This window comes from Blennius ocellaris (genome assembly GCF_963422515.1).
Source record: "Blennius ocellaris genome assembly, chromosome: 13".
Taxonomy (NCBI): Eukaryota; Metazoa; Chordata; class Actinopteri; order Blenniiformes; family Blenniidae; genus Blennius; species Blennius ocellaris.
The window spans coordinates 1,791,879-1,816,055 of NC_137662.1; the positions used below are offsets into that span (position 1 = coordinate 1,791,879).

Sequence of the window (24,177 nt, forward strand, 5' to 3'; positions counted from 1 at the left end):
CACACACGCTCAAGGACACTGAGATTGGGACTCAAACCTGCAACCTCCCGATTGATACGACCGCTCTACCAGAGGCACCGTCTCCTTTCAATTAGCTTAAGCAGCGTATAAATGAGCTTCCTGAATAATCTTCACTCCTACAATCAAATGATTGTGAAATCAACAGATTTAAGACATATAAACTTGGTGAAATTAAAAATACATTAACACACTGGGTGTAGAGATTTTATTGTTTCTTCAGAGGCAACTGGAGAATATTATTTACAATACAGGGCTGGCGACGGCCTTCATCAGATTTCAGTTCACGTGGATCTGGACTTCTTTTGAAAAGTTGAGACGTTTCAGGATCCACTCCAGGGGACAGCGTCTTTAAACTTGTATTAGTCATGAGGGAAGCTCTGAGCACGCCGCCGCCGCCAGGCGTCTGGAAGGAAAGCCCATCGACGATATTGGATGTATTCTCATTTTACCAGGAGCGGCACTGTTCCGCCCCCCCCCCCCAAAAAATAATTGTATGCTATAAAGTTTGTAATGTGACATGAAAAGTGCACGACAGCAGATTGTGGGACATTCAGGATGAGGTGAACCTGGACTCCTGCAGGACAGGAGGCGAGAGAGGGGGCGGAGTCACGATCGAATCAGGCTTTATTACTGGAGTCTCTGAAGTTTAAAATCATTCGTCTGGTCTCTTTGATGTTCAGCTCCATGCGTCTTTGTCAGTCCCGTCCCTTTTGTCATTTAGTCCGTCCTCAGTCCTCCAGGGCCAGCGTGTTCAGCTCCTCGTCCAGCTCCTCCAAATCCTCCCCCGTGAACAGGTTCTCGTCCACGGGGACCTCCTCTTCCTCTTCCTCGTCCTCCTCCTCCTCCTCGTCCTCCTCGCCCGCGTCCTCCCCGGAGAGCCCGTTGGCCTCGGCGCCGCCGCAGGCTCCGTTCAGCTGCTCGTCTGAGGGGGTGAAAACGAAAAAAAAAAGGGTTGCCATGGTTACAGAGGAGGCGACTCATTGAGGAGGACACGGGTCGGGTCGGTTCCCCCACCGTGGTCCGTCTCGCGTTTCCCCGCCTTGCTCCTGGAGGCGAACCGGTCCACCGACGCCACGGTGATGCCCGTGTTGTCCACCTCCTGGGGGACGAAGCGGGACAAGTCTATGTCCTGGATCTCTGTGGTGTCGATCTGGAACGAAGGAGGATTTAAGAGCGGGGGTTCAGTCCAGGTGGGTCGCACTGGTGAAGTAGAGCCACGATAACCTTTGAATTTAAGCCGTTTCTTAGTTGTGTTGCAGAGGAGACGCGATCAAAATGTCAATATTTTCACAAAAACCAAACAATTACTACAGGAAAAAACCCCACTTGGTGAAAATACGGTGAAATTCCCCGGGAAGCGGTGCATTGTGGGTGTTTTTACAAACTCCTCCAGGCTCTCAGATGACGAGGCCCGTCATGATAACAAATTTTGCGATAAACGATCATATTGCCATTTTTACACCATTTTCCCACTAATATAATAATACTGGTATAATAATGCAAGTACACCTTTTAAAGATAAATAAAGTTTGATTTCTTAAGAATATTTAAAATTGGAATTGTATTAGGAGAAAAGATCCAAAATAAATAATAAACAAAACAACCAAAAACAATAAATAAAATGGACTGTCAGTTTCTGTTAACAAAAATGCACTTGAATAAAACCCACACACAACTGAAACAATAAATAAAGTATAAAGTCTCTAAACAAAATTGCACTTCAACATATATTAAACATTAGGATCAGAGGTTAAGATATTTAACAGGCAAAACTGATAATCCAGTTAGGACCTTTGTAAACAAAAAGTGCACTTCAATAAAAACCACACAACTATAACCAACATATAAAATAGACCCTGTTGCTGATAAGAAAAAAATAAACTGTTCCATCTTTAAAACAGCAGAATCACTTAATTAATTCCTGGGGAAATGATGTAGCAAAGCAGCACCAACAGAATGTTTCCAGTTCAACCGCATGAGAAATGACTGGGACTATTTTCAGGGGTTTAGCGAGGAGGAGGACGCAGCTTCACAGAGGAGTGAGTCTCCTGCTACAGAGGAGGAGCTGCTGGTCAATCATTGTTTTAACTTCAGAGCCGTTCCACATGTTGTCATGAAAAGTTTGATAGCTGCTGTGCTAACTTCCCTGGCTGGCTGCAAACTGTGGAACGGATTTCCTGGCTCATTACTCTGTAAAATAAATGAAAAATTCAGACAAGAGACCAGTTTTAAGAGGATATTAACCAGACCAAAGGCATTTTTATGGGTAGTGATCACTGCTACTCCTCGTGAGGCTCTCATGCTGCACTGAGGTGCACCAGGTTCCCCAGGAGCCCCGGGTTCCCCAGGTTCCCCAGGTTCCCCGGGTTCCCCAGGTTCCCCAGGAGCCCCGCCTCCTCACACAAGAGTGACTGACAGGACGCTTCACTCCTCGTGACGCTAGGGAGCCCCGAGGAGTCAGTGGAGACGGATGCAGGGCAGTTAACTCATCATCCAGTGTCTTTGGTAAATGAAAACTTATCGAGCTCATTTTTAATTAGCGTGCAATTAATAGATTGATTGAATATCATGACCGGCCTACATATGACCACTTTTTCAGTCACCAGTAATGTCAAGAGTTACTAGTTCCAAACCAGTAATCAGAGTAAAGTTACTTCTCCAAGTCAATGAGTTACTATTGCAGCGCCCCGCCCCCTTCTCCACTCTCAGCCAATCACAGGCCAACTCGCTGTAACGGTGCGTTCAGGGAACACAAAGGAATCAGAACCAACAAACGCCACTAGACCTTAACATTGCAACAAGAACAGCTGCAGAGACGGTGCTACTTTCTGTAGTTTCCCTGAGTAAAAAGATATACTGGCAGGAAGCCCCGCCCCCTTTCCCCCAATCAATTAAAAGGTCGCATAGAGCAGGTAGTGCAAATAAATAGATAAATGGTGTAATAACAGACTGCAACTACATCACCAGGCTGCTTACCTCCGTCTCGTCGTCGTCGTCGTCTTCTTCTTCGTTGGCGTACTGAGTGTCGTCGGCCTCGGCGTCGTCGTCGTCCACCAGCTCGGGGCGGAACTCGAACACCTCGCGGCCGCTCACCTGCAGTCACAGGCGTTTTAAAGCCACAGGACGTCTCACATGGACACAAAAAAACCCAGGTTTTCAGCCGCGCGGCCAGCCGGACTCACCACGAGCGACTTCCCCGCCTTGAAGTCGGCTTTCTTCTTCTCCATCTCCTCTCGGGCTTTATCCACCTGAGAGCAGCAGGAAGTCCCGCGTTAACACACACACACACACGGAACGCAATCCGACATCTCCGAAAGACCTGAAACTGAAATCGGGATCCCACCTTCTCCTGCCTTTTCCTCTTCTTCCAAGCCAGGAAAGTCTCCAGAGTGATCCGGGTCACGTTCACGCCCAGCGCCGCACGCTGGAGACACACAGAAGACAAACATCCGCTGCAAAATCATGATCTGAGATCCGAGAGAAACTGCGGCTGCACAACTTATAGTCATGGCGAGTTCAACCTGTGCAACATTATGAGTGTGAGAGGCTGGATGGAGGGTAAGAACGCTTGTTTCAGCGCCGGACTGTCCTCCACTCGCTCCGGGCGGCAGCGAGGGCCTGAAAGACCAGATAACTTGGCCCAGGCCCCGCCGAGGACAATTACTGGCAAGATAAAGAGCAACGTCTTCAGGAAGAACACGTCAAAGCCTCTATTTTCTAGAGGAGAAGTCACGTTTTCTATGTGGACATGAAATACAGCGACACATACCGTGTGTGACCACCAGATGGCACCATGACGGTAGATCACTGCTACAGCGCCACAGGAAAAGAGAGAGAGTAAAATATCTCCTAAAAGAACTAACTAGTGCAACAGATCTAATGACGCCACGAGCAAATGCTGCATTTCGCACTTTTTTCTGTGTGGAGAATCACAACAGAGGTCTGAAGATTCACTAATAACGAACAGGTCGTCTCTAAATGTCGCTATTGACGTGATTCATGTGTCTGTCCTGTACGCCATCAGGTCGTTCAGTGAAGAGCCGAGCTCTTGCTCGCCCCCTGGTGGTGAGCCACGTTAACCATTTGAAGAAAAACTCAAATACAATAAGTTGTTTCCATCGAATCGGTAAGTGGGCGCAGACCTCATGTCCCGTGTAACGCGGCGCCGCCACACCCGCATTGTCTCGTCCTGCAAGCGAAACACGAGGCTTCTGCCTTCCGCTGCACCACCTCTCACCTCGTTCTCTATCAACTCCTCCAGCGAGATCTCCTCCTCTTTCTCCTCCTTCTTCTTGTCCTTCCTCAGGACGAAGCCCGGCGGCAGCGCGTGGCGGTACATGCAGGTGTCGCCCCCCCCTGGACACACCCAGAACCAGCCGTACTTGTTGTTCTCGATGGCATCCAGGAAGTACTTACACACCTGTGGACCCAACGCAAAGTCGTCAAGACAACCAACGCCCCAACAGGAAGTGGAGCTTTCCCACTTCCCACCACGACGGGGGAAACTCACAATTTGTGTCTTGGCCTTCTTCTTCTCGGCCTCTCCGTGTTTCTTGTTGATCACTTCTTCCAGCTTCTTCTCGTCCCAGTTCTCCATCGTGTCTGCACAGAGGAAACCAAGGATTCAACGGAGAACCTCCACTTTCGACATAACGGACTGCTTTGTTTTCATCCCATAAACATTTCATTTGTGAACGGGGGCCTTTAAAACGTAAAATGCCAACGTGAACAATGATCCAGGGGAAGACAAAAAGAGCAGCCAGCGCTCTGATGACCAGCAGAGGTTTACACTCGCCTTTCTCTAGTTCTTCATCTCTTTCGTCCACGTAGACGCTCCTCTTCTCACACTTCCTCTCCATCGACAGGTCGTGGCTGAACTTGCACTTGTCTCCTTTGGTGCACTGGCCCTGCTTGAAGAACGCACACAGCACCGACTTGGGATCCACGCCTGTGCAGAACACAAACACGGAGGAGGGGTTAAACCGTACGTCACGTCCAGGGGCCTTACAGGAACACAACGAGAAACTGTACAACTTGTTTACACGATGAACTAACGCACTAAAATGACAGACGTGAACAACCTGAGTGAGTTGTGAGGGTGCCAGCTCAAATAATTACACTGGAGCTCAAAATAAACTCCCAACATTTCTTAAAATATTGTAGAACCAGAAACACGTTCAGGTTGTTGAAGCAGCTTGATTCCATAAGGTTAATTTAATCCTGAAGTTAAATTCAAGCTCTGACTTTATCTAATCAAACACACCAAATTGGTGGAAGATTAAATTATTGTTGCAGTCGTTACCACATTTTCCCAGTACTTCCACAGAGCGAGAAATAAATGATCATTTATAGAAATGGGTTAGAGATGCAACACATTTCCATATTTGTGTCTTTTTGAGGACCTGCTAAGCGTCTGGACGATGCCGAGCTGGTTACCTTTGCTGACTTTCTGAGCCACGACGACGGGTTTAAAAAGCTCGTTGAGCTCGTCCAGCTCCTTCTTCTTGTCTTGCTTCTTACCGCCCAGCTCGGCCACCTGACCACAGAAACACAAAACGGAGTTCTCACGAGTAATAAAACACAATCTGCTGAACACTCCAGGAGAACCGGCGAGGACACAGAGTGATGGGACGTCCACCGACCTGCCGGGCGCTTTGTTGTCCATGTTTGACTTGCTGGGTGACGTTTTTGATGAACTTCTGCTGCTTGGCCCCTTTCTTGTTCTTCAAGCCAAATGTTTTGTCCTGGAAAAAGAAAAAAACCCAGGAGTTTTATAATCAAATTCAATCAGTCTTCCTCTTGTTTAGGACTCACGGTTTATGGTTTCTCTGGTGACGCATCGACAATAGAACTAAAGACACACTCAACTTTATCAGAGGCTCTTTATTTGACTTCACAAAAACCCAGTGAAATGATGCATTTGGTTCAGAGCTTTGTTTTTAATCCCGGAGCAATGACGTGATGATGAAGCTGCGGTTGATGTCAGGATGATCTGACACGAGTCCCAACTGAATATTGGCACAAGTTCATGATGAGAATCTATCCAGCCGTTACTGCCACTCACAGCACAGACCTGCTCAGGCTGTAGTTCTGATGCTCTTTCTTTCATTATTGGGATTTGAAGTGGGGTTTTCACACTCAAGAGCCAAAACTTTGCTGCACTTTTCCATTAGGACTTTGCTTGATCCCCCCCAAACGTGGCCATCACCACCCCGACAGACAAGACTGAACCATCTCTCACTTTCCCACCCGATCTGTCCCACTAATCCTTAATCCTGCTCACTCCCAGGGAACACGTCAACATTCTCAGCTCTGCCAGCTTCAGTTCAGCCTCCTATTTTCTGTGAAACTTCAGTGGAGACGAGGCCCTTCCTGCCACAGACGTCTCCATCCTGCATCACACCGCCGGTTGACCTACACAACCTAAAACTCTCGCCTCCTTGCAACCTGTACTGATGTCCAGAAAAGTAGTATTTTTCTATCCGATTCAACTTCTTCAAATGTGAAGATTCTTCTATAGAACTAGTTCAAAGCGGTTGTTTCCTAATTAACTGAGAGTTTTGGTTTGCCGATTAGTGCTGATTCCACCCTTTTGTGTATCATTTCCTTCTTCGTAAAAGAAGATGAATTAAGTGTACCTGCGTTGCTCCACACCACTTCTTTAAAATGAAGCCAGACTTCTGGTTCATCAGTAACTACTAAACAAACTATATACTCCTGTAAATGAAAGCTTGTATATTTTAGCCATAAAATGATATTTGAATGGCTTCATGTGAAAGAGAACTTTTGTTGTCGATCAGCGCGTTTACATAGGTTGCCATTGGAAACAGCGGCGTTCCATCATTCTACACCTCTATTCCTCCTGATGTTGAAGCTTTTGATTCAGACACGTCCAGAAATAAAAGTGAAAGGAGCAAAAATTCACTATGTAATGCTCACATGTTGAAAAATAAGCCCCGAGCTCATTCATTTATGATAAAGAGAGAATATGTGATTCGGAGCTGCTGAGAATTAGAGCCTCTCTTTTGGGACCAATATGAGTTTAGCATGTCTGTATTTCACGTGCTCTAGTTAGAAAACACCAATATCTTATGTAGTCTACATCATTTCATCTCAAAGCTCCACAACAGCAAATATGATGGGATGGAGGCGACATTGGTGAAAGAAATAGTTTTGAACAACCGGGCCAGCTGTTCTTCCACTCAATAACACTCCTACATGATTCAAACTTCCCACCTCGCCCTCTTCAATGTATATATTTCCACCACTTTCAACATGAACTAGAACAGTGTTGACCCAGAGGAAGGTGTTTTTAAAGCCTCTCTTATCTGAATCCAACTTGTCGTCATCATAACGATACCTTCACTTTATGACCACGACACAGGAAAACAATACTCCAGCGGTTTACAGGGTGTTATTCGTGCTGAATATATGGCTGAGTTAAAGAGAGCTACGAGCACATAATGCGAGCAAGCGTTCAGGAATACACTAATCAATGAGAACATATTGGACAGTTTTTGTGAATGAGGCTGAACGTGTCCCCACATCAGCTCATGGAGGCCGGCTGGAAACAGGCCTGAAGCCCGGCGCGACGAGGCCCGCTCACACAACAACCAGGCTGACAGCCCAACAGACCTCACGTGATGAGTGATTGTACCAAACTTTAAATAATGACACAGGAATGGGCAAATATAAAGCTTACGAGGACACGTGTGGTTATAATGTGTGGCGTTGTGGCTCTTCAGGCAAAACCACCATCATGCTACTACGTGTTAGCACTCCTGTCACCCGATTTCCATCTGGACTAAAACGTATTTCAGACTTAGTATATCGCTCAAAATGAGAGACACGTGACTCAATAATAATCCCCTCCGCCCAAAAAAAAAAAAGTTAAAGGAACGTTAAGAGTTCACAAGCCAACTCCAGTTCAGGCTTCGTCGGGCGGCGTGTTAGCTTCACAGCTAACACCGCTAACTAATCTATCGTTTACCTCAATAATCTTTTCCTTTTTCTTCTCTTGAGTTTTTTTATTCCCCACCGCCGGAGCGGGCTTCTTCGGAGGCATGTTGGCTCAGGTGGAGCAGTACAATATATGTTTAAACGTGGTGGTTTGGATACAGGCTGGAGAGTCAGCTCCACATTACCCGGCTGACGCGAGCACGACGCGGCGGCAGCGGCACCGAGGCCACATGTGTTTGACGGCATGTGACGTCATCACGCACCGCGTGACGCTGCATGGGTAATGTAGTTCACAGAAGAAAACACGAAACCAACAGTTGAGCGCGGGAACTTTGTGCTCAAATAAAAGTAATTCTTGTGCCTGCCATTGTGGCAATCCGCAGCGATAACTATCCTATAATAATAATAATAATAATAATAATAATAATAATAATAATAATAATAATAATAATAATAATAGTAGTAGTAGTAGTAATAATAATTATAATAATAATAATATATTCAAATGATTTATCCACAGAGTTAAGTGAAAAATTGAGGTCTGGAGAAACGACAAACTGGCAAAAAAAAAGTCTTTTTGGTTCCCCGTTGGTTCAGGGTGAGTACGATGATAAGAGGAAAAAGTTATAGACCTCCCAAATATCTGTTTCTACTGTCATTTTCACCATTTCCTCCTTTCCCAACTCACCAACGATGCACTTTTCCAGATTGTACTTTTCAACCCATTCTATTAAGCTCGATCAGTAAAAGTAAAAATTAGACACCAGAAACGACAAAAATGATTAACGTGCATCACATTCTCCTCACTGTCCACAGACAAGGCTATTATTCAGTCACTGCAGATAATATTAATCATCAAAATTACATTGAAGGGATTTTTACAAAAGTAGCTCAGGTCTTTAAAGTTGAACTTTATTTCCTTTGAAGACTAAATTAATTAATCTGCCATTCAATCATTTTTGTTACTTTTTTACCATATTTTGTTTCTGTCTTTATATTAGTGATTGGTGAATTGATGATTATAATCAGGCTATGAATAAAAGACACTGATCAAATATATTTATAGATAGATAGATAGATAGATAGATAGATAGATAGATAGATAGATAGATAGATAGATAGATAGATAGATAGATAGATAGATAGATAGATAGATAGATACATTTTTGGGGGTGCAGTTCTAGTAGTTGACCATTAGGTGTCAGTGTTGTTTTATCTCCCAGTTGGAGTCAGACGCGCGTAACAAAAGGCACTGACTTGTTCAGTGGTCAAGTATAATCAAAATTCCAACATATATCCTCAGGGAGGGTAGGCTTGATATCATAAAGAGAGCATAAACACAGAGGCTGTAATATTTGAAAAATCTAATTGAATTGTTGAATTGTGACAAACAGACTGCAATACTGCGCTGTAAGTGTCTGGTTGTTGTGAAATTTCATTTCAAAACCCCTTTGACCATGTTCAGGGGGATGATGCCGATCAAATGAGACATCTACTCTGCCACGATTCTTTAATGAGTCACTTTGATTTACAGTTTAAAATGTCAGATTCACATGACACGTTGGATTCAGGGGACTTGTTAAATAAAAGATACGAAGGCCTGAAGTCCAGAAAAGCCTCCTGCCAAGTTCAGCCATGATTGGACGACTTGATTCAGCTCATACTAAGAAATCATGAGGGGGGAAAAAAAAAATTGGTGGTGCATAAAAAGGGTTTTTAGATAGCCACCATCTGGCTAGCCAACATGTGAGTGTTCTTATAAGAATTTTCATCTTTTTAACAGTTCAATTAGGCTCATAGTTCATCAAAACAACCCTGGGTTTGACTTTGTGATTGGATTTGATTGTTTGATGATTGTTCAGACTTGTGAGTGTTTGTGTGTGTGCGTGTGCGTGTGCGTGTGCGTGTGCGTGCGTGCGTGCGTGTGTGTGTGTGTGTGCGTGCGTGCGTGTGTGTGTGTGTGTGTGACTGTTAATTTGTTGTTAGGGGCTCTTTTGAAACCCGTTTTCCACGACGTTTCAACTGACAAGGCATCGTTTCTGCGTTGTCGTTTGAGAAAAGTTTTGCATTTACACTGCAACATTTTACAAACAATCTCTGTTTACATGGCAACATTCAAACTTTTGTTTGGAAAATGCTTTTGTTGCGTTTTGTGTGTATGTTTACACGACATTGGCACTTGATGTCACTGCAAAACACAACCTTTTGAAAACACTTTGACTCAGTTTCCGTGGAAACCAGAGAAAAACGTTCTGGACACACTCAATCTCAGTATCTGTGAATATGGAGGAAGTGCCGCTCCTGGTCCTGGTCACCACGGCCATGGTAACTAGTTTTTCTGCACATGCTCAGTGGAGACAATCAGAACAAAGTTGCGTCCAGAGTGTCATGACTCCCAGTCCATATTCTCCTGGACTGAGTACTTTTTATTTTGACAGTCACCGTAATAACAATCAAACTTGGTGGTTTGTCCACTGGAATGTCCATGTTCTCCCACTGTTAATATTTATAGCGTGTTGCGCTCTGCTGCATGTGTGTGTGTAAAATGTAATCGCAATAACAACCAACAGCTCCCACTAGTGGCCCAACAGGAAAATTACATAGTTTTCAGTGTTTCTTTGCCATTTTTGTGGGAACGAACATCGTTTTCAGAATATTTTCATGTAAACGTGAAACTTTTCTGAAATGTAAAAGCAAAAATCATGTGTTTTCAGTTGAAACGTTGGAGTGTAAACGGAGCCTCAACAATTCATGTGACAACACCTAATCCATTCCTAAGTCACACAATGACAATGATGTAGTTAGTCTGCTGGGCCACCGGAGGGGCGCTGTTGCTTGATTTTGTAATGTGACTACGAGGACATGTGTGCAGAGAACAATACGCTATAAACATGAACAAAATGGAGAGAACCCGATATTGGTATGGACTGAAGACGAATCAAATGCTATCAGGGGAGAGTCTCAACTATAAAACTGCCGATATGGACGACAAAATAATATAATAATACAGATAATACAGTTTACTAGCACATGAGCAGAAGGAACTGTTTACAGTGAAGGGGGGGTGCAGGGGCTACGACCACCGTTGTGGCGTAAACCGACAACCCTGAAAGTGAAGAAGGTTTTGCGGGTACACTCTCCTGAGTGTGTCGCTCGAGGCTCTTTTAGGTGGAGCAGGAATTTAAAAACAAAATGCAACGAAGTGGCTGCAGTTGTTTGAACTCCCGCAGAGAAGCAACCCCCCCACCCCCCCCCCCCCCCCCCCCCCTCAATGCATGAGACAGCATCATGGCTGCAGGGCGGCGGGCCAACCAGCAGGAGTTTCACCGCTTCAGCGCTGATTCAACTTGATTTAATTAGATTTCACTTAAGTTACTAATGTGATTTCATTTGGCACATTTGACATGTGTGGCCTCCATCCACAGGCCGTCTCACCCCATCGGTCAGTCCTCTGTTCTCTGTGTGTGTGTGTGTGTGTGGTGTGTGTCCCTACAGCTGAAGTGGGTCACACACGCCTGCTCTATTTGGACTCTTATTTGCGCTGGTGTCTTCTAATGAGCTTGGTTTTTTTTTTTTTGTTTTTTTTTCCGAGGGTATAAGGGACAACATTTACTCAGTTTGGGAGCGGCGCACATAATAGCAGTACTAGTAGTGAGCTTTAATGAGTCCCAAAGTGAGACGGAGAATTGACTCTAGTAACAGTGTCTTAGTGCTGCAGAACGTGTCACCGAGCTGTGTGTCTGCGTCCGTCCTGCCGTCTGCATGCTGCTCCGCTGCAGCTTGAGTCCATCTCAGATATTTACTTATTACGCGTTTTCCCTCCCAGCCGTGCAGTTCAGTTACCTATGGATGTGTGTATGCACACGCATACAACCACAATTATATTATGCATGCACACACACACACACACACACACACACACAGCCTTGCCAGCATGCAGCTCAGTCCATTGTGTGTGATGTGTGTGTGAGTATGTTGTGTGTGTATACAATAACCTATATTGACACTATCTGTTACTACTGACTGCATGGGCTGAAGGCGAGATTTAGAGGCAACAGAGGAGAATAATATCGCCCCGAGCAAACTTTCCCCCTCAGTGTTTCTCCCTTTCTCTGGATCCACCTTCTTCCACTGCGATGATCTCCGTGTGTCTGAGCGCAGCGTGATAAATCACTACAGCCGCTACCAAACCATTTCTTTTCTCCGATAACAGCCTCCTTCATATTCATAAAACCATCGATCTGTGCTGCTGAGGGCAGGCGTGTCATGTACAAACACTCACAACACACACACACGCGCACACACACACAAACACACACACACACACACACACACACACACACACACACGAATGCGCTCCACTCCCGTTGATGCCTGCAGATGGAAAAGAAAACATCTTTTTGCCTAATTAGCGAAGCACAACAGTCGATCTCCTTCCCCGTTGACATCCGGGGGAAACCTGACTCCACACAACCCTCTCCAAGTCCAATTTTTCCGAGGCGATAATCGACAGCGTCCCGGTGCTGGGAGTCCGGACTCGGCCTCCTCCGGCTCCCAAGGACAAACCGCAGCACCGACCGGCCGTCGGCCGTCAGCTGCTACCTCCCATCAAGGAGCCGCGGGACACCGGGGGGGACGAAGGCAAAGGGCGGGGGAAGGTCGCCTCCAACCAGGCCCACCCAGGCAGCCGTCAGCTCCACGAGACAGGGAGGGGATAAAAACCTTCCCGCAGATTAAAAACTGCTGCATAAAGACAACAAACTCCCATCAACCCACCAACTTCCTCTTCGCACGCTGTGAGATCCCATCAACCTGCAATGCTTCTCGCAATCCAGGACTCATTTTCCACTTAAACTCCCTCGTTTGGTTTTTGCCCCCCCCCCCCCTCCCCCTCCTCTCCTCCCTTCCCCCGCCTCACATCCACCTCAGCCCGTCATGTCTGCATTGACTTTAAGAGGACGATTCCTCACATTTATCTCAACCCCAGGAGAACAGGTGTGAACTTGTATTTAGCTCTGTGCTTTATGTTCATGTAATGAGCTCTAGCAGGAGCCGGAGTGATACCGACAGCGGGAGAACACACTTCTTTTCTTTTTTTTTCTCATTCGGGGGGGAAAAAAAAGAAGGGAGAAACGCATCCTTTTAACTTGATAGCACAACCCGTCTGCTGGATGCATTGTACTCCGCTCCCTGGAGGCGACTGTCGGCGGAGACACTGTTGTGTTATCCCTCCTCTCGCGGTGGATCTCGTTCTTCCCCGCGTGACGGTTGAAAGTCTGCGCAACACCAAGAGTGTAGAAAGGAGCGCTTTGCTCGATAATCCTGAGGGAGCGACTCCAAAACAGGATGTTTAGCCTGCTGTTGATGTTGTAGATAAGGAAGGAGTCTGATGCTGTCTTTGGAGTTCCTTTCAACTTTTCGAGACCGTTGCAGCTCCGCTGGAGACATCTCCTCATGTCTGCAGTGAAGACAAAGAAATAACAGAACAACGGGCCTGGACACTGGAGTTCTTTCAACAAATTGGTCGATTTTTCATCCAGAGGTCCAGCAGACGATTGCTGCCGAGAACATCCTGGATATCAACCATGACGCTCAGTGAGTTAATGTGACCTGGAGGAAGATCATGCAAACTCCACACAGAAAGGCCTCAAACACACACCAGGGGTAAATTCACACTGGAGGCCTTTCCACCAAAAACACCCAGGTGCCAGTTCGGAGCCAGATTTAGCACCAGTTGTTGGTCTTTCTACCACCAAAGCCCCGGCCCGTCAGGGGCTTAAACACTGTACCGGCATTTTGAAAATTAAGCAAGCAAGACGGACGTGAAAGGACGACAATGGAGTGACGAGGAGACGCAACGTATCAGGGAATACAACGGGACACGGCTATGGAGGGGTACGTCAGCACTGCGGAGCAGCTCCTGAATAAACTTTAAAAAAAAAAAAAAAAAAGAAAGGAGTACAGGGATCTAAAACGAGAGTTTGTAGTGACGTGGCTCCCACTCGCCTCCCTGAAGGCCGATTCTTCCTCCATAAGAAGAAGAAGAGAGTTCAGCACTTCAGGGTCCTGCAAAATGACATCATTTCCTTCGTGCAGCTCCTTCTGGCCGAAGAAAGTCAGTTCTGCCGTGCCGACCGTCCCGACCGAACTGTGGAGGCGCCGCGCCGCCGTGTGCTGCGTGTGTTTGTAACATCGCTACTGCGTGAGCCCCGCAGCTCGTTAGCATGTCAGAGTTGGGCTTTACGTGATGCCCTTGAACGCATCACTCAAAGCGGTCAGTGCCTGGTTAAAACCAGACCAACATGGCGGCTCGGACAAAAACTCTCTTTTATTACTGAAACAGTTCAAGATATATATATAAGCGAGAAATAAACTTTGCAGTTGAAAAGTTAAAACACCGCTTCACAGATGTGTGGCTGCTTTGAGGGGGCGTGGCCTGATGTGAAGGGGTGTGGCCTGCGAGTTGGACAGCTTCTCCTCGGAGTGTGAACTGTCCTGCCCGGAAAAGCGCTTCCCCCCCCCCCCCGCCCCCCCCCCCCCCCCCCCCCCCCCCCCCCCCCCCCCCCCCCCCCCCCCGGCAGCTGGCTGATGTCACTGCCGAACGTTCTCCTTGTTCTCGCGGGTTCACAGAGGGAGTCTGCAGAACCGGCCCCTGGTTCTTTTTGGTGGAAAAGCCCCACGTGAGGCGAGAGGCGAGACGTTTTCCAGCAGCTTTGTTTTAATGTATTTATTTTTGAAAGTGATAACAATAATTTTGAGGGGGACTTTAACTAGCTGACCCATTATTCACGGACTTTTAGATAAACACCTGCAGCTTCTCTCACCACTGGAAGGAAAAGTTTGCAAACCGTGTTACTGTCAGTCATCCTGGACCAAGCAGCATCACAGGACTTTTATTTTTTACAACAATATTGCAGCTATGGACTCCCTGCTGACTTTATCCTCCCATCCCTCTCTCTCTCTCTCTCCATCTCTCTCTCTCTCTCTCTCTCTCTGTGAGATTTTACTAGGGTACATCTATTTTATTACACACACTTTACATCTTTTATTCCCCCTCCCTGCTTTTACTGTGCATTTCTATTTGGTTATTATATTGTTAACCGTACTCATCGCGGGGCACAATAAATATTGAAGTGAGCTCCTCCGAGTCACACAATGGGGGAAAAAAGGGGGCTAATTTAGAAGTTAGCACAAAAACTACATTTTTCAACTTGGCCGCACACACCTGACTCACTCGTCATAGCTTCTGTTTATTCCTGCAGTTTAGAAATGATCAATGTCGATAAAATCTGTGTTTTCACTCATGTCTGAGGCTTGGTTTGCGTAGCCGAATCTATGTTGAGAATAATCAAGAGCTCGAGGTTTGGATGTGATTTTCTATAACATTGAAGGCACCGTCAGCAGCCTTGTGAAGCCTGATAATTAGGGTGTTTGCGAAAATGGATGTAAACTGTAAATTTAATCCTGCAGCTCCATTAAAAAAAAAACAAAAAACAGTCATTATTGTTTGGCAATGAAATGGTGACGTGGAGTAGTCGTCATAATTATGATGGTCGCAATGTGGAAAAGCTGCAGAAACAAAGCAAGAAGAATAAAAGTCAATACTGAGGCGATAGAAGGATGTTATTGATTGGGTTCTTTATGATTTCTACAAAATTCAAAGTAAAAACTTTATTTCATTGAGAGGCTACCTTGTTTAAAACAGTATCTCCGTTCGGTATCTACAAGAAGTGGGTCAAAGTTACATGACCTCGTGAAGATTTGTCACCATTTCATTAAGAACAATGAAGCCCACAGTTTCTGATATCTGGAAACAGGAAAACCACCGAGATCGTCGGCCTGTTCAGTCGTACACGCTGAAGGTAACGTTGATATTAAGGAATATTGATGAATATTAAGGAATATTAATGAATATTAGTGAATATTAATGAATATTAGTGAATATTAGTGAATTACAACATTAAGGAATTGCCCCAAGTGACAGGGAAGTTCTCTCATGGGAAAAGGGGGAGAAATAATCGTTTCTTGTACATTTCTAAACAAATCTAGAATAAATCCAAACAAATCCAGTGTCAAGTGTTAAACATGACGATGGATGGATAGATGGGTGGAGGGATGGATGGATGGCAGATAGATGGATAGATGAATGACAGATGGATGGATGAGGGATGTAAGATGAATGATGATGGGTGGATGGATGGATGATGGATGTATGACAGATAGATGGATGGATGGATGATGAATAGATGATGGATTGATGATGCATGGATGATGGACAGAAGGATGATGGATGGATGGATGGATGGATGATGGATGTGTGAAAACCTATATGTTAAACAGACACAACACTGTAGGAACTTCCGGTTGGTCCAGAATGAAGGAGTGAACAACGTTCATGGCGTTCATCCTCCAGCCTTCACAGCCTCTCCGCTCTGCGGCTCGTTTCTCTTTCCAGATCAAATCGTGTTTGGCAGAGAAACTAAACGTGGTCTCATTAAAAACGTCCACGCGGCCTCGCCGCTGATTGCAGGCCTCCTTCATTATCGACGCCCGACACACCGAGTTCAGGATCCGCAACCGCGACGGAGCGGGAGGAGGAAAGTGACACGCGCTAATTATTGTATAAGTCTCAACAAGAGAATCCTGCTTTTTTTTTGTGTGCGTGTGCGTGTGTGTGTGTGATTCAAATTGTAGTCTAGATTATGCTGGCAGAATTACAAACTGTCAGAGATAATTAGACTTCATCTCTTGAATAAGAAATGAAAGACTTTCACTCCAAAATCAGACGTCCCTCCACTTGGCAGTAAAAAGCAGCGGGTGCGGATCCGCCGCCTCGCAGCGGAGGAGCCGCCGGCGAGGCTCGGGACGTCTCGGGCTCCCGGAGTCGGGTCACGTTCGCCGGAGCAAATTGCAGCACGATTTAAGGACTTAATAAACGGCGATTCTGAAATATTAACAGATGAATTTGCAGACAGTTGGAGACAAATTTACTGCGGCTCGAAATGAAACCTGTAAATCACTCCTTTTTTTTTGCGGATGCGCGACTTGGAGCCGCTTGTTATTGCCAATAAAACACCGGAGAGGAACGTCTCACCTGCTGCCACTCGCCGCCTCGCAGGCACACCTGCATTTTAATACGCCGCTGCTTTTATTAAAACAACACGCCGGGTAATTTGCACGCGCAAACTGTTTAAACTTCGAATAAAGTGAAAGGGAGCGGGCGCCTTGCGGAGTCCGCTCACGTCCGGCGTGAGCGACGCGCAGCTCAGCGGCAGTGATTGGAGTCGGAGAGAAGTCTGCTCTAATGATCCCGGTGTTTCTGCTGAGATCCGCAATCAGCTAAATGGCTCCATTTAGAACAACATGGAATAAAGCAAATAATTAATTTGGAGATGTTGTGAAAAGGGCTGAAAGATTGATTCTGCGAGTGGAGGAGAAGTAAATGATTCATCTGAGCAGTGGAGGGTGGAGCGAGCTCCACTGTGAATGAGGAGAGAGAGAGAGAGAGAGAGGGGAGAGAGAGAGAGAGAGAGAGAGAGAGAGGGAGAGAGAGGGAGAGAGAGAGAGAGAGAGAGAGAGAGAGAGAGAGAGAGAGAGAGAGAGGGAGTCAGCCAGTCACTTTGAAACTACGCCGATCAGAGAGGAAAGTAAAAATAGACGAGATCACACACACACACACACGCGCGCACATACACGCGCGCGCACACACAGACAAACAGACACGCGCGCGCACACGCACACAAACACACACATACACGCACATACACACACGCACGCATACACACGCATACACACGCACAAACAAACACGCACGTGCTCACACATAGATATGTACACACACACGCACACAAAAGTGCACACACACACACACACACACACACATACACACACACAAATTACATTTTGTGGATTTTATAATAATCAAACAAATGAAAAAAACAAATAAAAAAGAACTTGTAGCAAACACACGGCCGGTGTCACATTCTCTGTCACTGGTTCTGTTTTTGTTCTCTCACTCGCTGACACACGCACACACACACACGCACACACACACACGCGCACGCACACACACACACACACCCCACACACACACACACACGCACACACGCACACACACGCACACACGGCTCATGAATTAAAGAGCAGAGCTGGTCCAGGGGGAGGAAATTATTCAGGCAGATCTGCTCTCTGACAGAGGAGTGGGAGGGAGGGAAGAGAGGGATGGAAGGAGAAGGAGAAAGAGAGACGAAGAGGCAGCAGAGGGAAGCGGGGAGGAAGGGAAGAATGAGGAGAGGAAAAAAGCAGACGGGAGAAAACAAGAGGGGAGAAGAGAAAAAGGCCGTTAATAAGGAATGCACTGATTTGACATAGAGAGGCGATCAAACCCCAAGTGGCGTGTGTGTGTGTGTGTGTGTGTGTGTGTGTTTCAGTTCACTGCTGTCTCCCCCAGCCCTCCCCCTCATCTTTGTGTGTGTGTGTGGGTGAGAGAGAGAGAGATAGAAAGTGTGCCTCTTGATTGACTGTGTGTGTAATAGATGTGGGAATGCTTGTATCACTTTCTTCCTCTTTGTACCTGTGTGAACTTTCAGGTGTGTGTGTGTATGTGTCTCTGTGTGTCTGTGTGTGTGTGTGTGTGTGTGTGTGTGTGTGTGTGTGTGTGTGTGTGTGTGTGTGTGTGTGTGTGTCTGTGTGTGTCTCTCTGTGTGTGTGTGTGTGTCCACTTTCATGCTGCAGCATAACAAGCCTCTCTCACGGTCTGACTTGACTCGTTGCTCTAAAACCAGGCGACAGAAAGACGTCTTCTGTCCCCGGCGAGGTGAAAATGAAAGGCAGCCTGATAAAGCGACTGAACAGCGCCGCTGTGCGCTGCTGTGTGTGTATTAAAGCTGTTTGCGCGCCATGCCAGGTTGAGATTAGAGGTCTTCACATGCATACAAAGACACCCAATCAGAAAAAAGACCACCAAACTATTCGGATAAGAGTTTAAATGAACTCTTTCAAGAGATTAAATGAACCACGGGATCAGTGAACCACGTGAAAAAAAACCCCAAAACAAATCAATGACTGGGGCGTGCTGAGCCCGAGATAGGTGTGACATGAAATAAAGAATATATCTTGTGAGTAGCAGCAGTGTAAATCCGAAGGTTTATCATCACCGGCTAAAAAGAAAAAAAACAAAAACTCTGCACAATTCTAAAAGGATGTTTTCATGTTTAGTATGACATGGCCATGTGCCTGTCAGGTTGTTCAGCCCCACAGTCTCACTTGCAGCATAATAAACAGGGATGTGTGACGTGGCGCCGGGAGCTGCTGCGTCGTGACACCATGTGTCGCTCCGTCACACAAGTTCAGGCTGGTTCAACTTTCCCACACACACACACACACACACACACACACACACACACACACACACACACACACACACACACACACACACACACACACACACACACACACACACACACACACACACAACTCACAGCAGGCTGCGCCTGGATGGATGGATGGATGGTGTAAGAAGGAATGAATAGCTGGTGGATTTAACGAATGGATTGATGGATGGATGGATGGATATATAATGGACGGATGATGTAGGAAAGAAAGAATGATGAGGGATGGATGGATTTAATGAATGGATGGATGCATTGGTGGACAGATGGATGGGTTTTCAAGAGTGTTAAATATGATGATGGATGGATAGATGATTGATGGATGGATGGATGATGGATGGGTGGATGATGGATGGATGGATAGATGATGGATGGATTATGGATGGACTGAATGATGGATGGATGATGGATGGACTGATGAATAGATGGATGATGGAGGACTGATGAATGGATGGATGATGGATAGATGACAGATAGATGGATGGACGGATGATGAATGGATGATGGATGGATAGATGGATGAATAAACAAATGAATGTAAGTAAAATGAGCGGCCTTTTCTTGACTCACTTTCACATCTATGATCTCATCTAGCACACACACACGCACACACACACACACGCACACACACACACACACACACACACACACACACACACACACACACACACACGCACACGCACACGCACACACACACACTGGTGATTCTTTCATCAGCGCTTTCACATGAGATGGCTAAAGAGGGGAAACAGCGCCCCTCTGGACAGTCACAGCTGCTGCATGTTAACGGGCCTGTGTGGTGAAAGAGGGTACTGCCTCGCTGAAGTGGAACAGGTGAAGCTGATTATCCTTGATTTAAACTCTTTGATTAGAAACCGTTTTAAACCCTTCCGGTTCTGTGAGAAGCCGTGAAGTGAGCACGCTAATGGACTTTTAAAGGGTTGTGTGAGAAAGCTTTTCCTCACACTATGAGGAAGGTGTTGCAGTGGAGTATTTGGCAGTGTGGATATTTACCAATTAAAAGATGGAGAAACGGCTTCGACAACAGCGAGTCATCAAGCTTACTTTGTTACACCTGTCTTTCCCACTCTCCGTGTTGATGCCTAATTGATATGTAACCCTCCTGCAGAGTGTGTATGTGTTTAATTGCATGCTGTGTGCACTCGTGGAGGTTATTCTGTGTGAATTTGGACTCTGATGCTTGTTGTTCCCCTGCATGAAAACTGAAGGGTCCTGCTGAGCTTTCCATCCATTCACAAGTTTGAAATCCCTCCATTTGTGCCTTTAGTGTTTTTAGTTGCCTGTTGACTGTGTGAGATTTGACAATGATGTACTTTTTTTTTCTTTTTACAGAGAAAGGGGTTGGAAATTCTCTGAAATCGTGTTTGTGTGCAAAATGAAGAAAAATAACATATTTTTTCCACTTAAGCAAAGTGCTCCACGCTGTCATTCATTCCGTTTTGACGTCTGACACGCAAGGTGCTCCAGCTTTATTGGGAGAGATTTGAGCTTCAGTGTTTTTCCTTTGGACGCTTCGATACACAGACGAGAGGTGAGCTGGGGGATCGAACCAGAAACAACTCGCGTTCTCCTGTGGACAGGCCCTGAGAGAGGACCTGCTCTGGTGGGGGCGCAGTTGCATAACTGGGAAGAAAAGTTCCTTTTTAGTTAAAAAAAAAAAAAAAAATTCTACCATGAAAACAAGTAAATCCAGTGGAGTTCTGCAAATGCCGGGCCTCCATCAACACCTGGCTTTATATCTCCAGCCCTGAATCGTTTAGAAAACCCGGCTTGATGCATCGTTTTTCCGATGGAGGTTTCAAAATGCAAATGCGGCTAATTGAACAGGAGCAGAGAGTGAAGTGGTGGTTTTGTGCGAGCTGCAGCAGTTAATGACCGCTGAGTGATGGCGGTCGACGTGACAGTCGTGTTTGTCTCTGATAATCAGAAGCGTCGTGTGGAGAAAGGGCTCTGGTTCCTCTCAACGCTTTACTTCACTGGAGCTAAACAAGGACCGAACACAGGGAGATCGTCTTGTATTTGTGACACGCGACTTCTCCCTTCAGATGTTTTGCCCCCCCCCCCCCCCACCCCCCCTCCTTATTTTTATATACTGATTGAAAGTGTATAAAAGGATTTGACGCAGCACAGAGTCATCGTTGAACAAACCCTTCAGCATTAAAAGAGCATTTCATGCTTTTGATATCTTTACCTAATAATAAACACTTGTGTGCCGGAGGGACGGAGACTCTGACACATGCAGATAAGAAATGAACACATTTCCATTTTCACTTCAGTTCACATTATGAAGCTCGTGTCGTGGCAGCTGAAGAAACGCATCTTTGCTCATGTTGAACGTACTGCTGCCGCCGAGTTCACAAAACAGAGGGACCATCTATTTTTAATCCATAATGTGTCTTAACTTCTTCTGAAATGGTGAAAACAATTGACTTTCTACTACTGTTTTTTTTTCTAAACTTCATTACAAACATCCTGAAAATGCAGGATTTATAAAAACATGCCAAGTTAATGCGTCTCCCTGTCTTTCCTCTGGTGTTGTTCTGACGAAGAGGAGTATTTATTAAGGTTGATACTTCTGTTGTGAGATCAAGATAAAGATTTTCTGTACAGCTGACTGGATGTCAGCGCCGTGGAAAACAGTCTTGTAAAATAGTTCCCTGAAATGTATGAATGTATTGATGTGCCACCATTTAAAGGCGTCATCCAGCTATTCAACACTTTCACATCTGTCTTGTTGGTTCCTTGCCCCAAATCCAGCTCCTCCTTGATTCTCCTCCGTTAGAAGATTGGATCATAGGAGCTGCATTCAGAATCTGCTGTGTCTGTGTGAGCTGGACTGGCTCCGCCCACACACACGCCCATCTATGGGAAGAGGAGGAAGTACTTCATCTCGTGGTGCCATGTGCCAGAGCAGAGCTGCCTGATTGTGGGAGGAGTCAAAGGGGAGGAGCCTACCTTGGCTGTGATTGGCTAAACCCCCGATGACACTATATAGGGTTTGATTTCTGATTGGCTGGTTGGAGCAACACACTTTTTAAACCTGGAACAAGCCAGGGAGAGAGAGGACACACTTTATTCTCTTCTGGGGCGTCGTTCCAGGTGTGGAGACGATCAGTACTGCTGGAGAACCTTCAGGAAGTGAATGTCATATAAAATGACCTTTTTAAAAAATAAAAGGGGGAAAAAAGCATCGCCATGGTTTCTTTCAGTATTTCAGTGAAGTTGGTCTCCTTGTTTGTTTATTGAACTGAATAAGTCCACCTTCCAGTTTTTCCCCTTGAATTGTTCTGTGAGATCAGTTGGGGTTTGCGTGGGCGCAGCGTTGATAAAGCTCTCGCTTGTCGCTGGAGATGTCCCTTCATGCCTCAGTGCAGTGAGCAGCGTTTGTGTCGCGGCGAGGGGCCGGAGAAATGCTGTGATTGGCAGCTGAGGTCTAATGCTTCCACACTGTTCATCTCAGGCTGGGGGGGGGGGGGGGAATACTCTGGCAAACAGCAGCGAGGCCAGAATCGCTGAAGCCATTTCACCTGCAGGAGCTTTTAATGAAAATGTGAGACATGAACAGCAGGGCCAAAAAATACATTTAAGGGGTCAAAAGCTCTTCTTGTCCCCCGGCGGCTTCAGGCCAGCATCAGTCATTGTGAGATTGATCCTCGAACTGCATTACTTTCTGCAGCCTGAAGCTCCCTTTTCTGGAGTGGAGGCCTTGTTTACACCACAACATGGCCTTCAAGTGGAAACTGAACACTTCTGTAGTGTTTCGGGGTCCATTTACATGACGACGGCGATTGGAGTCACTGGAAACACATTTTGAAAACGTTTGAGCTCCATCCCCATGGAAACGGAGGAAAACACCACTTTTCTGGAACTCTGCTCCCGGTCACTACGGCCGTACAAGCTAGTTGTTATCCACTTGGTCAGTAGCTGGATGATAAGAACAAAGTTTTCCCCCATTGTGCCATGAGTCCCAGTCCATAACCTCCTGGGACTTTGTAATTTTATTTTGACAGTCACAGAAATAACAATCCAACTTGGTCGTCTCTCCAGTAGAATGTCTGTGTTCTCCCATCGCTAATGTTTATTGCATTTTGTTCTCTGCTGTGTGTGTGTGTGTGTGTGTGTGTGTGTGTGTGTGTGTGTGTGTGTGTGTGTGTGTGTGTGTGTGTGTGTGTGTGTGTGTGTGTGTGTGTGTGTGTGTGTGTGTGTGTGTGTGTGGTTTCACTATCAAAACAAACAGCATCAAGTAGTGGCCCTTCCATGCCAACTACACCGTTTCCATGAAAACAGACAAAGTTTTCAAAATGGTGCAGTGTAAATGTGAAACCTTTCTAAAACGTTAATGTTGTCGTGTGGGCGGAGCCTGAGACTCGAGAGACTTTGTAGTTTTATTTCTTGAGGTCCGTGTAGCTCGATGTCTCTGCACGTCCCCATCCTGTTCTAACCTGGAAAAACCTTCAAGGAAAACTCAATGTGCAATCTTTAATTTAACAAAAAAAAACGGAAGTCGACATCCAGAAGTACGAGCCTTCACATTAAAAGTAGTTTTCCTTTTTTTTTGTTGTTTTTTTTTTCTTTAGTTCAGGCTCTGCTTGTAGAAAAGGTTTGTAAAATGTTGACAATCCAGCATGTGGTGTTCTTCAGGCTTCAGTCACTCAAGCCACCAAATGAGTCCAAGGCAAAGAAAAGCTGCTTGGTATTGCACAAAAATATATATATATATATTTTTTTTAGTTCAATAGACGTCAGTCACATCAGTCCGTCCTCCCAAAATACAATACGTTAGGCT

General features: G+C 45.8%; 1 protein-coding gene across 1 annotated transcript; it reads right to left on the bottom strand.

The window, feature by feature from the left end:
* Window positions 1-225: 225 nt before the first annotated feature.
* zc3h15 (zinc finger CCCH-type containing 15) lies at window positions 226-8,180 on the bottom strand. Its single transcript, XM_080507045.1, has 11 exons — window positions 8,012-8,180; window positions 5,664-5,765; window positions 5,458-5,557; window positions 4,817-4,969; window positions 4,532-4,623; window positions 4,259-4,441; window positions 3,365-3,445; window positions 3,204-3,269; window positions 2,998-3,114; window positions 1,036-1,171; window positions 226-943 (listed from the first exon to the last, which is right to left on the bottom strand). Exons 1-11 carry the CDS (start codon window positions 8,084-8,086, stop codon window positions 750-752), a joined length of 1,299 nt encoding a protein of 432 aa, XP_080363171.1. The 5' UTR covers window positions 8,087-8,180; the 3' UTR covers window positions 226-749.
* Window positions 8,181-24,177: the final 15,997 nt, after the last annotated feature.